We start from the raw sequence: 13,309 nt of genomic DNA, 5'->3' as shown, positions 1-13,309 counted from the left end.
AACACTGATTTACCCTCATCAGGTTAGTCAAAGACGCTGTATGTCTCATTCATGTGAAGATTATAATTCCTCAACAGATGAGGACATAATTTTTACAATTATCTCCTGAAACTATTTTGTTCCTTATGGATTCTAACCATTTCTTAGAATCTGGGTTTAAGATTCTATAATGGTTCAAGATGACCCTGGCTACTTTTAAGAATATCTTTATCAGGCTAAATGGATTTTATTTGTAGCACTAGTACATTGCCCTCTGGAAAAATGGTTTGATTTAAGGCCTTTCTTTATGGAAAATGGAAAGGAAAAATGCTGACTATCAAATGTCATTAATTTACTTTACTCTGCCAAAATCTGTAAAAATTCTGGCTGTTCAAGATTTATATTATAAATAAGTTCCTTCTGGTTCCTAAATTATGACATAATAGTTGAATGAAACTTTTTTTTTTTGGCTCTGGTCCTTATGTACATACCATGTCAGTTTTCTAATGGCTAGCACAATTTCTTTTTCAAAAAAAAGTTCTACTAATATTCTGTAAATATTTAATAAAATATTAATGATTAACAATACTGACAGCTGTGAATTCCTTAACTAAAAAACTCTAGGGGCGCATGCGTGGCTCAGTCGGTTAAGCGTCTGACTTTGGCTCAGGTCACGATCTCGCAGTCTGTGAGTTCGAGCCCCGCGTCGGGCTCTGTGCTGACTGCTCAGAGCCTGGAGCCTGTTTCAGATTCTGTGTCTCCCTCTCTCTCTGACTATCCCCCGTTCATGCTCTGTCTCTCTGTCTCAAAAATAAATAAATGTTAAAAAAAAATTTTTTTTAATAAAATAAAACAAAACAAAAAAAAGAATGCAGAATATCTCATAAAAAAAAACACTCTAGAATTACCTTGCTTTCAGACAGTCATTTGTAAAATGAAGACAACCTATTTTCTAGAGGATACTATGAGGTCTGTTATTACACCGACATTAAGGCCAAAATAACATCTAAATACTTTGAATCCAGATTGTTCACTTGCAGTAAAGATCACAAGAATGAAGTATGAGCCACTGATGCCCATGACTGACAGGGATCACCAAATTATAATTCTGCATTAAGAAATATCATCATTTACTAACAACATTTTATAAAAGAAATGACATTTTAAAATGAAAAAGATAGAAGAAATTCTCAGAATGGAAAACTCCGTAACAAAATAGAAGAGTCAGCAACTTTATACAGACTTTATCTCTGCATTGTCCCTTACTCCGTGACTCCCCAAGATCCCCGTTTTGTTTTAGACAGGTGTGGGGGTACCCACAACATCAAGTCTCATCTTGCCCAGTCACTCCTCTCTATTGTAGCCCCGCCACTGGCTGCTTATCTCTGATGATGGAGAATTTCCCAGCATCTGACACGGCTGTTCTGACAGCCAACTACTACAACACCCATCCTCCTTCCTCTTAGAACAGTTCCAGGGGCGCCTGGGTGGCTCAGTCGGTTGACCCTCCGACTTCAGATCAGGTCATGATGTCACAGTCTGTGAGTTGGAGCCCCGTGACGGGATCTGTGCTGACAGCTCAGAGCCTGGAGCATCTTCAGATTCTGTGTCTCCCTCTCTCTGACCCTCCCCCATTCACGCTCTGTCTCTCTCTATCTCAAAAGTAAATAAACATTAAAAAAAAAAAAAAAAAAAAGAACAGTTCCAAAGTACTGTCCTGAGTGCTGTCCTCTGACCATGGTCCAGCTGTAGGCTGGGGAAAGAGGATCATGGAAATACTCAGTTTTTACTCAAAAAACAAACAAAAAAGAAGAGGTACTTCTTCAGTAAAGTAAGACTAAATTTTAGGCCTCTAAAAAAAAAACCTTTGCAAAGGAACTTAACCTTTTGGGATCATTTCCTCAAATTCTAATCAGTGTTTTTGTGGACAATACTCCAGTGTCTTAGGAACACTACTGCAGCCGCCATTGGTGGTAGGTACCATCTGATCTCAAAGAGGACAGTAGCAGGCTGCCAAGGCCATGTAGAGAATCATCCTTTTCTAGGGATGAATGAAAACTCCAATATTGTTGAGGTCGGATGTTACAAGGCCTAGGAATAAGGAAGTCGTCGGGGATTGTAGGGCTATCAAGTCAGGAAGGTTTTAAGGGCCTAAACACCTTGCTGATAATTTAAATGTGCCCTATTCATCTTCTCTAATTCCGTCCATTAGAATTAGGGTCTGAGATCTGTTCATTCTTAGCAAATGATCAATACTCCACCCAAATGTTCCACCCTTCAGTAGAAGACACTTCAAAATTTATTAATGCGGTTACAAAAAGACACACATTCTGACCTTAAAGGAAAGTTCATCTTCATTCTCCCCATGGAAATCATATAAGGCTTTGGCCTTCTTCCCCTTAAGTGCTAAAGCAGACATACTTTTTGCCTCAGCTGTGAAGATACCAAAAATTCAAATATGTATAGAAAGACATTAGACTAAAACACAAATCAAACATTTTAAGAACCGCTCCCCCCACCCCTCCCCCCCCAACGCTTTTCATTCCCAGGACAGAATAATTTCAATTAATTTTAAATTTATTTAACTTGCAAAAAGGTGACATTTTCCTAGCAGGAAAAAAACTATACAAAATACATTTAGTAGACAAAATTAGCCACTATTAAGTGAAGGCATTTTTGTCTTCCCCTCCCCCCATAACGCCAACAAAGTATATGAAGAGAGTTTCCATAAATTTATGAATCAACTCTTTCAAACGTAGGCAAACAAGTTAAACTGAGCATAGCCAGAGGGAAAAGAAATATATATCATTTCAAAGGTTTCAGGCTTTCTCCCCTTTGAGAGTAACTGTTATTTCTGTAGTTGTCACACCTTGGCAGGGCCGCACAAAGACTGCCGGGAAGATCCCCTCCCTGTCATGCAGTCTGCCCTTGTACCAGTCAGAGTCCACATGCTCAAGGATCAGGATCCGGTCTCCCCTCCTGAAAGCTAAGTCTTCACTGGTCTCTGCTGTAAAACTGTGAAGCGCTTCACACCATTCTCCAGAAAGACTATTATCCTGTTACAAATCAGAAGTTTGGTAAGGAATGTGAGATTTTATTTGACATTGATTTCTACAAAGCTTAAAAAGCAATGGGGGAAAAAGCTAAGGGGTCATAAGATTTCAAAGCCTGAACGCTTCTTTCAATCACCTAACATTTTATGTTGCTACCAGCTTTCAGAAATAAAAGTTTCCAATAACTTTTTTTCTTAAAAATATAATTCTAAATGACAGATATGATGGGATTTCTAGCTTTTCTGCTTTTAAAGTACATACAGTACTTAAGCAAAAACTTTTCTCTAAGTATGATCTATGACATTAGTTACATTAAAAACATTAGGTAAAAGCATATAATATTTATGACACTATGAGAAAACTCTGGTAAAGCACATAATTTTCAGTGAAGCTCTTCTTTACCTAAATTATGAACAGGCTGTTAATCCCTGGTCTTTACCTGATTCAGAGGCTATCAGATTCCATACCATGGGACTTCATTAATTCACATTTTTAATTTTATGAGGTGTAGTTAGCTCTAAGGCTGGCAGGGTAATGACCCAAACATGGTAGGTCAGTATGATGGAATGTTCCAACAAGAATGCTTTTACCCCAAACACACCGGAGGAAGGTTTTGCTCTGCAAAAAGGTGTCTCTGCCAAGTCAAGATGGGAAGCACATGTTTGAGGAGCTTAAGCAGGGAAGAGAGGATAATGCTAAGGCAAAGGGTTGGAGCTAGACAGGCCTAGGTTTCAGACCCACCCCCAGCTTCACCTTAGTGTTGCGGCAAGGATCAAATGAGGTCATGCATGTAAGCACACTTGGCACAGTGCCTAACACATCTTAAGTTTGCAACAACTGATGGCTTATAATACAAAAACAAAAAAAGCAAACGAAAACCCCTCTTGTTCTTGCACTTGAGTAATCAATACTAACGAATGGTACTTTTGTTCCTAAGACATGTAGGCAGCAACGTGAATATTTCCTTCTGGAGAACTGTAGTCACCTTCTTCCCTGTTTGATCTAATCAGTGTGTGGTGATGAAAGAATTAAGAGACACACAGCCCAATTACCAGTGACATATTGACAATGACCCCATCAGGCTCATTCTTCTACAATATGCTGCAAATAAACAATGGAAGTCATCCACATTCCTAATTCAGTTTAGAAACTTCTGAAGTCATGCTACATAAAGTTTTTAAGCCATTTTTTCTCTCATTATACAAATATTACAAATGTTCCCGAACACCTGGAAAGTTTGAAAATGTATGAAGAAGTGAAGAGGTGGGGGGAAAACCCACCCACCTAGATAATCTTACCACCTAAAGGCAACTAGGCAATTGCATGTTAACAAATGTATTTCCTTCTAGTCTTTTTATGCTATATATTCAATTTCCCTATAACATATTTTCCTCCCATGACATTTATTTTATAAATCTAGTATTCGTGGCCTCAGAACATTCTCCTAATAATGGTCATAGTTAGGTTGCTTCCAGTTTTTTCCTATTATAAAAACAGCACTATGACCATTTTTGTGACTAAAATCTTGTCCCATTTTTTTTATCCTCTTCTTGGGGTGAGAAACAATAATAATGTAATAATCTGTACTTTCTCTTTTTTTTAATTTATTTATTTTGACAGAGACAGCGTGAGCAGGGGAGGGGCAGAGAGAGGTGAAGAGAGAATCCCAGTCAGGCTCAGCACCACTAGTGCAGAGTCCTACTAGGGGCTCGATCTCACCAACCATGAGATCATGACCCGAGCTGAAGTCAAGAGTTGGACGCTTAACTGACTGAGCCACCCAGGTGTCCCTGTACTTCCTCTATTTTAGCATTCATAAAATTACTTGTTTAGTGTTGAATTGTATTGAATCTTTGTTAAATGGATAGGTTAATGGTATCTTATTGCTGCTTTACAAGGTATTTCTTTGATTACTAATAAGGTGAATTTTTTTCTTTTTTTTTTTTAATGTTTATTCATTTTTGAGAGAAAGAGTGAGAGAAAACATGAGTGGAAGAGGGGCAGAGAGAGGGGGGGGAAAGAGGATCTGAAGCAGGCTCTCTGCTGACAGCAGCAAGCCTGATGTGGGCTTGAACTCACAAACTGTGATATTGTGACTTGAGCTGAAGTCAGACATTCAACCAACTGAGCCACACAGGTGCCCTAGTTAAAAACTTTTTTAATATCAGGGCACCTGGGTGGTTCAGCTCCTTAAGCATTCGACTTCAGCTCACGCCATGACCTTACAGTTCGTGAGTTTGAGCCCTGTGTCAGACAGTGCTGACAGCCCAGAGCCTGGAGCCTGCTTTGGATTTTGTGTCTCCCTTGCTCTCTGCCCCTCCCCTGCTTGTGCTCGTTCTCTCTCTCAAAAATAAATAAACATTTAAAAAAATTTAAGGGATGCCTGGGTGGCTCAGTCAGTTGAGCATCCAACTTCAGCTCAGGTCACGATTTCGCGGTTCATGAGTTCGAGTCTCACCTCAGGCTCTGTGCTGACAGATCAGAGCCCGGAGCCTGCTTTGGATTCTGTGTCTCCCTTTCTCTCTGCCCCTCCCATGCTCATGCTCTGTCTCTCTCTCTCTTTCTCTCTCAAAAATAAACACTAAAAATATATATATTAAAAATAAATTTAAAAAGGGGCACCTGGGTGGCTCAGTTGGTTAAGTGTCTGACTTTAGCTTGGGTCACAATCTCACAATTTGTGGGTTTGAGCCCCATGTCAGGCTCTGTGCTGACAGCTCAGAACCTGGAGTCTGCTTCAGATTCTGTGTCTCCCTCTCTCTCTGCCCCTCCCCCACTCTCACTCTCACCAAACTCCACACCTGAAAGACAAATAATCCAGTGAAGAAATGGGCAGAAAACATGAATAGATACTTCTCCAAAGAAGACATCCGGATGGCCAACAGGCACATGAAAAGATGCTCAACGTCGCTCCTCATCAGGGAAATACAAATCAAAACTACACTCAGATATCACCTCACGCCGGTCAGAGTGGCCAAAATGAACAAATCAGGAGACTATAGATGCTGGAGAGGATGTGGAGAAACGAGAACCCTCTTGCACTGTTGGTGGGAATGCAAATTGGTGCAGCCACTCTGGAAAACCGTGTGGAGGTTCCTCAGAAAATTAAAAATAGACCTACCCTATGACCCAGCAGTAGCTCTGCTAGGAATTTACCCAAGGGATACAGGAGTACTGATGCATAGGGCACTCATACCCCAATGTTTATAGCAGCATTTTCAACAATACCCAAATTATGGAAAGAGCCTAAATGTCCATCAACTGATGAATGGATAAAGAAATTGTGGTTTATATACACAATGGAGTACTACGTGGCAATAAGAATGAAATATGGCCCTTTGTAGCAACGTGGATGGAACTGGAGAGTGTGATGCTAAGTGAAATAAGCCATACAGAGAAAGACAGATACCATATGTTTTCGCTCTTATGTGGATCCTGAGAAACTTAACAGAAACCCATGGGGGAGGGGAAGGGAAAAGAAAAAAAAAAAAAAAAAGAGGTTAGAGTGGGAGAGAGCCAAAGCATAAGAGACTCTTAAAAACTGAGAACAAACTGAGGGTTGATGGGGGGTGGGAGGGAGGAGAGGATGGGTGATGGGTATTGAGGAGGGCACCTTTTGGGATGAGCACTGGGTGTTGTATGGAAACCAACTGGACAATAAATTTCATATATTGAAAACAAAAATAAAGAAAGGAAGTAATAAAATAAATAAGTAAATAAACATTAAAAAAAAACAAACAAAATTTTAAAGTTTAATATCAGTCACTTACAGTATCTCTTTTATGAATATTCCAATCATGTCTTTTTCCTTGTTTTCTATCAGCATTTGCATGTCTTTCTAACCCATTTGCATGAGCTCTAATATACAGAGTAAAAGGTATTACCAATTTATTTCAAACATTTGCAACATGAGTTGAAATTTTCTCTTGATACTTATGATAATTATGATTTTAATATTCCTCCAAGAGTTGAAACCTGACTTTCACTACGGTTGCCCATTCAAGAAGCCTACCTGAGAATTTGCACCAGAATCTTCTTTTTTGGCCTTGGGTGGTGTTTTTGTGCCTACGTTAAAAAAAAAAAAAAAAAAAGTTAAAACTTTACATGTAAAGACAATGTATTAGTATTGGAGAAAAACCATAGAGAGAGAATAAAAAGTCTGGGACTCCAGACCAGTCTCTTCATGTAATGACTAACTTTGACTGGTACCATCCTCCCTGGGTCTGTTTCATTTACTGTAAGGTAGGATACACATTAGTTATACTAGATAGTCCACTTCTGTTTAAAAGTCTATGATTCCTTACCATTTTTGATATGAAGCTATTGCTAACAACCTAAAACACCAAAACTAGATCTTTGTGAGAGATTACCACAACAAAGACTATCCCAATAATTAGTACCATTTAAAAACCATTTTTCGGGGCGCCTGGGTGGCGCAGTCGGTTAAGCGTCCGACTTCAGCCAGGTCACGATCTCGCGGTCCGGGAGTTCGAGCCCCGCGTCGGGCTCTGGGCTGATGGCTCAGAGCCTGGAGCCTGTTTCCGATTCTGTGTCTCCCTCTCTCTCTGTCCCTCCCCCGTTCATGCTCTGTCTCTCTCTGTCCCAAAAATAAAAATAAACTTTGAAAAAAAATTAAAAAAAATAAAAACAATTTTTCAAAAAAAAATAAATAAAAGTCATTTTTCTTTCTACTTTAACAAATATGGATTATTAAGCAGTTTAAGTATTATCCTTTTTAAAAAAATTTTTATATGTTTATCTTTGAGAGAGAGAGAGGGAAAGAGAGAGAGAGGGAAAGAGAGAGCGAGAGTGCAAGCAGGGTGAGGGCAGAGACAGAGGGGGATAGAGGGTCCGAAGTGGGCTCTGTACTGACAGCAGAGGGCCCAATGTGGGGCTCGAACTCGCAAATCACGAGATCATGACCTGAGCTGAAGTCGGGCGCTTAACTGATTGAGCCACACAGGTGCCCCTTAAGTATGATCCTGTTATTTGGTTTAGTTGAATTAGGACATAATAAAATAATAAAAAACCATATTCTCTATACTCACTTGAAATATTTGCACCAGAGATGGGATGATCTTCCATGAGTTCTACAAAGTTAAGGGGGAAAATCCCAATTCTGTCTCGAAGTTCTCCTCTGGCCCATTCTTCATTCACATACTCTTTAAGAATAATAATTTCTCCCTCTGAGAAACTTAATTCATCCTTCTGGTCTCCAATATATTCAAACCGAGCAATACATCTTGGGCCTCTGAACAAAGAAGATCATGTTTGTGAGTTAAACTAGAGAGTACTAACTTTCAAAATGCTTTAAAACCTTAATTTAGTCTTTCAATAAATACTTATTCTGTGTTTACTATGGAACAAGATATACTAGGCATAATTTAAAATTTTCCATAAAAAGAATAAGCTACATTTCTAAATGATAGTCCTCACTTTTTAGATATGAACTTACTCAAGAAGGCTAAAGCAATAAAAAAAAAAAAAAAAAGGCTAACATCAAGGTCACAGAGTACATGAGAATTACAAAGGAGACCCCTGTGGCCAGTCTATACTGGTATATCTCTTGATCACCTTTACTCCTTTACTCCATTACATGTCTTTGTATATGTAGGCCGGCTGAATCTGAATCCTCTCAAACCTAACTGCACTGAGTTCACGAGTTGCCAACTCTGAGAATCTCGGGACAAGACAGGAAAATTCCGTGGCCAAAAGCAATGGGCAGAAGCTGGGCAGAGTATCCTCAATATATGCTGAATCATCAGTGAGTTGTCTATAGAGAGAAATGGCCTTCCCAACTGGAAGGTTAGAAGAAAACAGAAACCGGGCAAATTATAACATTTTTATATCTAACACTGTTGTTTTACGGATGCTTTCTGTATCACCTTTAAAAAGGCTTCACTTCTGATTATGAGAACAATCCTTTAATGATCTGCAATTGTGACTGAAAATAAGATAAAAGTAGAGATAAAATTATATCCCCGAAGGCATGATTTAATACCAAACCTTCGATTTAAGGTTTTAGAAAGGGAAGCTTCAATAGCAACAGTCTAAAGAGATGCAATTGCCTGAAGAGAAAAGGTTGGTACTGGCACCAATCAAAGTCTGATTTAAGTCAGGTCAATGGATCAATAGCTGTGAAGGCCCATTTTCAATTCAACTTGCTGACACAGTAAACACTGCTTAAAAATAGGAGAAAAATTGAACTCGAAGTAGAATTCAACTATGGTGGCATCAGAAGTTTTCTTATTTGTGGTAACCTTTGCATTTATTTTCTGAAGTCCTCGGGGAGCATCTCCTTATGTCTGACCTATTCAAAGACAGGTTTACAGTCTTCAGCAGGTAGTGAATTCCACTAATTTGCTCATTTAACTGGAATATAAAGTTGCATTGTGGCAGTGTTTTAAATCACAAAGGAGTTACAGTGGTGCATAAAAGGGTATATAAATTTATGGAAAGGTTTTCAGACATAAAGGAAGACCTCTCCAACTTAACTCTTCCTTTACTTTCTTCTAGTTCCTCTTAAAAACAAAACAATACAAAATGTCTAGCAAGTTTTATAGGGTTCCTATTTCTATAAGATTAAAATATTTTCTGTGGCAAAAATATCTGAACCTTCTAAAAATATGTTGGTAGATAAACACCAGAAGGCCAAAACAAAATGCGCTGGATAACGAAACTGTCTCTGCTCAAGCTCAGGCCAGGCTGTGGGAAGTTCTAGGATAGACAGTCTGTGGCTCTGTGTGTGTGTCTATATGTCCTGTATGACAGAGTATTGTTTATGCCAGCTTCTTCCAACATGTCGCATTTTCATCAGAATTTTAATCCACTAAGGCTTTTAATTTTTATTCATCTTATTTATTTATTTATTTATTTATTTATTTATTTATTTATTTATTTTTTATAACATTTATTTATTTTTGAGACAGGGAGAGACAGAGCATGAACGGGGGAGGGTCAGAGAGAGAGGGAGACACAGAATCCGAAACAGGCTCCAGGCTCTAAGCTGTCAGCACAGAGCCTGATGGGGGGCTCGAACTCATGGACCGTGAGATCATGACCTGAGCCGAAGTCGGACGCTTAACCAACTGAGCCACCCAGGCGCCCCTATTCATTTATTTTAAAAACAGATTTCACTTTTAGGCAATCTTTACACCCAACATGGGGCTCAAACTTAACAACCCCGAGGATCAAGAGTCACATGCTCTACCAGCTGAGCCAGCCTGGCGCCTCCCACTAAGGCAAAGTTTTCCTCATAATTACAAAGACACACTGAGAATGTGAATAATCACACATCTGAAGTGTTTTCAGTTTGGTAATTCTTTAGGATATAAATGCTTGCCTCCTTTGCATTTGGTGCAAAAGGACACAAATAAAACTTACTTAACACAATGAGATGACACGGATTCTCTTTTCCCTTTTCCTCCTTCGGGAACATCAATCTGTAAAGACAAAGTCAAGGCAACAATTTGCACATTAGAATAGAATAAGCACATTAATATCATCCCACCCTGGACTGAGTTTTCTCTCTCCCACATTCTGTAAGTTGAAAACTTCAGATGAGGACGACTTAAGATAGAAACTAGGCAGAAAGCATTCATGCACTACCACACGTATTCCAAGTGTTGGCAGAATTCTGCAATACTTTTCTGACCCCCCAAAAAACATTTTAATCAAACTTGTGGATTTCTTCTATTTTCATAACTCTAGAACATTTTATTTTCCTTCAGTGTGAATAGGGAAGGAAGAAAGGAATTAGTACTCAGTGAGCATCTATTAAGTGGCAAGCACTTTAGAGAATACTTTATTTACAGGGCTCGGTAGAGCTGGGTTGTAATAAAATATTGACCATAATGCACTAAGTCTGAAAACTACTTAAGGTTTAGAGGTCTATATTAACTAAATCAGCACCCTTCCTGATAAATTCTAAAAGTTTTAAAACAATTTTTTAAACCTGTAGGTTTAGAAATAACACTTATACCAATAATGTGGCAGATTCAGTGTGATTGATTTCAGTGTGGTAATTGTGCTTTTTAAAGTACTGCTACATTGGGCAGAAGAAAAATGAGAAAGAGTGCTAAAACTAACATTATTCTTAATATTAATTTAGAGAATGTGGTTAGATTGTCCAAAGAATCAGGGCATATATACACTAGACAATTTTTAAGACCCACTTTTTATAATTCAAGAGACTCAAGCTCATTTATATTTGAAAAAATAAAGGTTTTCTGTTATATTTGTTTCCTAAATTTCTGATGTAATGAAAAGTCATTGGCTTTTTCCCACTTAAATAAGCTATTAAAGCTTAATGATATAAGCTAGCTTTATTGATATTTTCCAGTATCAATAAGTTATATCAGAGACTGAGTCATACTCTTCCCATTGATATAAATGTTCAAGTGGCATTCTGATTTTATCTCCATAGTTCACAGCCACCTGGGCTTACACTTAGGGCTCTATAATATGGGCTCACATACTGTAGGCTGTGAGGGTGTAAAAATTCTGATACTTAATATAATTTTTCCCAGATTTGAAATTATTATATGAAACATAATTAATGGACCACTACCCCCAATAAAAGTACTTTAGTATTCCCCAATCTATTTTTTTAAATGGAAATAAATGGGAATGGAAAGGATGAAAGAAACCGAAAGTGAAATCTACCTCAAAGAAAACGTGGCACCATAATCTCAGGGGACATTCCTTCGGGACTATCCAGTAACATTTAATTATTGTTTACTAAATGTTTCAAAGAATTAATATATATCCTTTAGTGCTTATCCACCCTCCAAGTTGGTTCACTAGTTGACCTGCATTTTTCACCTTAGATTTCCGAGAGCATTTAGGTATTAAGTTTTAATACTCCATATAATATAATAAAATTAATCATTGCCTAGCTGAACAAAAATTTTCTTTTAAAAATTTTCCAAATACCAAAGGGATCAATGGAAAACAGAGAATTAGAATATAAGAATCTAGGCTTTGGGGTGCCTGGGTGGCTCGGTCAGTTCAGCGCCCAACTCTTGATTTTGGCTCAAGTCATCATCTCATGGTTCGTGGGTTACAGCCCCGCAATAGGCTCTGTGCTGACTGTGTGAAGCCTGCTTGGAATCTCTCTCTCTCCCTCTGTTTTTGCCCCTAACCACCTCAAAAATAAATAAATAAACTTAAAAAAAAAAAAAAAAGAATCTAGGCTATCTAGGCTTCTGGTTTTTTCCAAACTGCAAGTCACACAGAACCCACCAAATATATGACCAATTTAAACAAGCACTACCCACTTACAATTACTTTGACGTAGTTGGCAGGAAATATACCAGTCTGGTTTCTACATTTCCCTCTATACCAATCTGTGTCTATTTTTTCCAGAAGATAAACAATTTCTCCAGAAGTGAGGTGCAAATCATCAACTTGCTCTGTAACATAAAATTATAATTATGTGTGATGAATTCTCTTGGTTGCAGATTTGATTAAAGCAGCGCACAAAGTAGCTTTCAGTTCTGTCCACTGAGGCAGTACATTCTATTGATTTTAAGAACAGATTATACTAATAAAATTGACTTAAAAAACATACTCTTTTTGGGGAGGATATTGTTATTATAAGCTTCCTTTTTAAAGGCCAAATTAGATGTATTTACCATGCACTGATTGATGGGAGATGGTTAAAAAAAACTATTTTGTTGGTCAATGGTTCCTACCAGGTTAATATAAACCCTTTGCTAAATACATCTTGAGCAATGAAATATTTTATAGACATGTAGAATATTATTACTTTCAATCATGCTTAAAAATCATTACAATCTAAAATATTAACTAAGGGACTAGTATAGTTCCTTAGCAAGTAAATCTACTCACACTGAAATAAAAATCAGTCTACCAAGTAGATTATAAGAAGTTTTAATAAATCATGAGTTTATTTGTAGTGGTACCTGGGTGGCTCAATTGGTTGAGCATCTGACTCAGCTCAGGTCATGATCCCAGGGTCGTGGGATTGAGCCCCATGTTGGGCTCTGCACTAAGTGTGGAGCCTACTGGGGATTCTCTCTCTTCCTCTCTCTCTCTGCGCCCCCCCCTCCTCAAAATAAATAAATAAACCTAAAAAAATAGGAGCTTATTTTAGCCTTGAATATAAAAGGTATTTAAAAATTGATTACAAAAAATGTGTATTTTCATCACATAAGTAATAGCTAAGTTCTGTGTGTAGGTTTTGCAACTCTTAGGAGAAAATTATTTCCCTCATTAAATTAGAACTAATTTCATTATGGGGCACCTGGGTGGCT

General features: G+C 38.0%; 1 protein-coding gene across 3 annotated transcripts in view; it reads right to left on the bottom strand.

Annotated features, from left to right (window-relative positions):
* The window catches only part of SH3D19 (SH3 domain containing 19), a 186,401-nt gene that overhangs the window by 2,927 nt on the left and 170,165 nt on the right, over positions 1-13,309 (bottom strand). For all 3 annotated transcript variants that reach the window (XM_047856843.1, XM_047856844.1, XM_047856845.1), the window contains 6 exons: positions 12,315-12,445; positions 10,416-10,474; positions 8,081-8,283; positions 7,045-7,097; positions 2,849-3,035; positions 2,315-2,412 (listed from right to left, as the gene is read on the bottom strand). In XM_047856843.1, coding sequence (XP_047712799.1) covers positions 2,315-2,412; positions 2,849-3,035; positions 7,045-7,097; positions 8,081-8,283; positions 10,416-10,474; positions 12,315-12,445 — 731 coding nt within the window. The remainder of the gene's footprint in view (positions 1-2,314; positions 2,413-2,848; positions 3,036-7,044; positions 7,098-8,080; positions 8,284-10,415; positions 10,475-12,314; positions 12,446-13,309) is intronic.

This window comes from Prionailurus viverrinus, chromosome B1 (assembly GCF_022837055.1).
Source record: "Prionailurus viverrinus isolate Anna chromosome B1, UM_Priviv_1.0, whole genome shotgun sequence".
Classification (NCBI taxonomy): Eukaryota; Metazoa; Chordata; class Mammalia; order Carnivora; family Felidae; genus Prionailurus; species Prionailurus viverrinus.
This window is presented reverse-complemented; position numbering and strand designations above follow the sequence as displayed.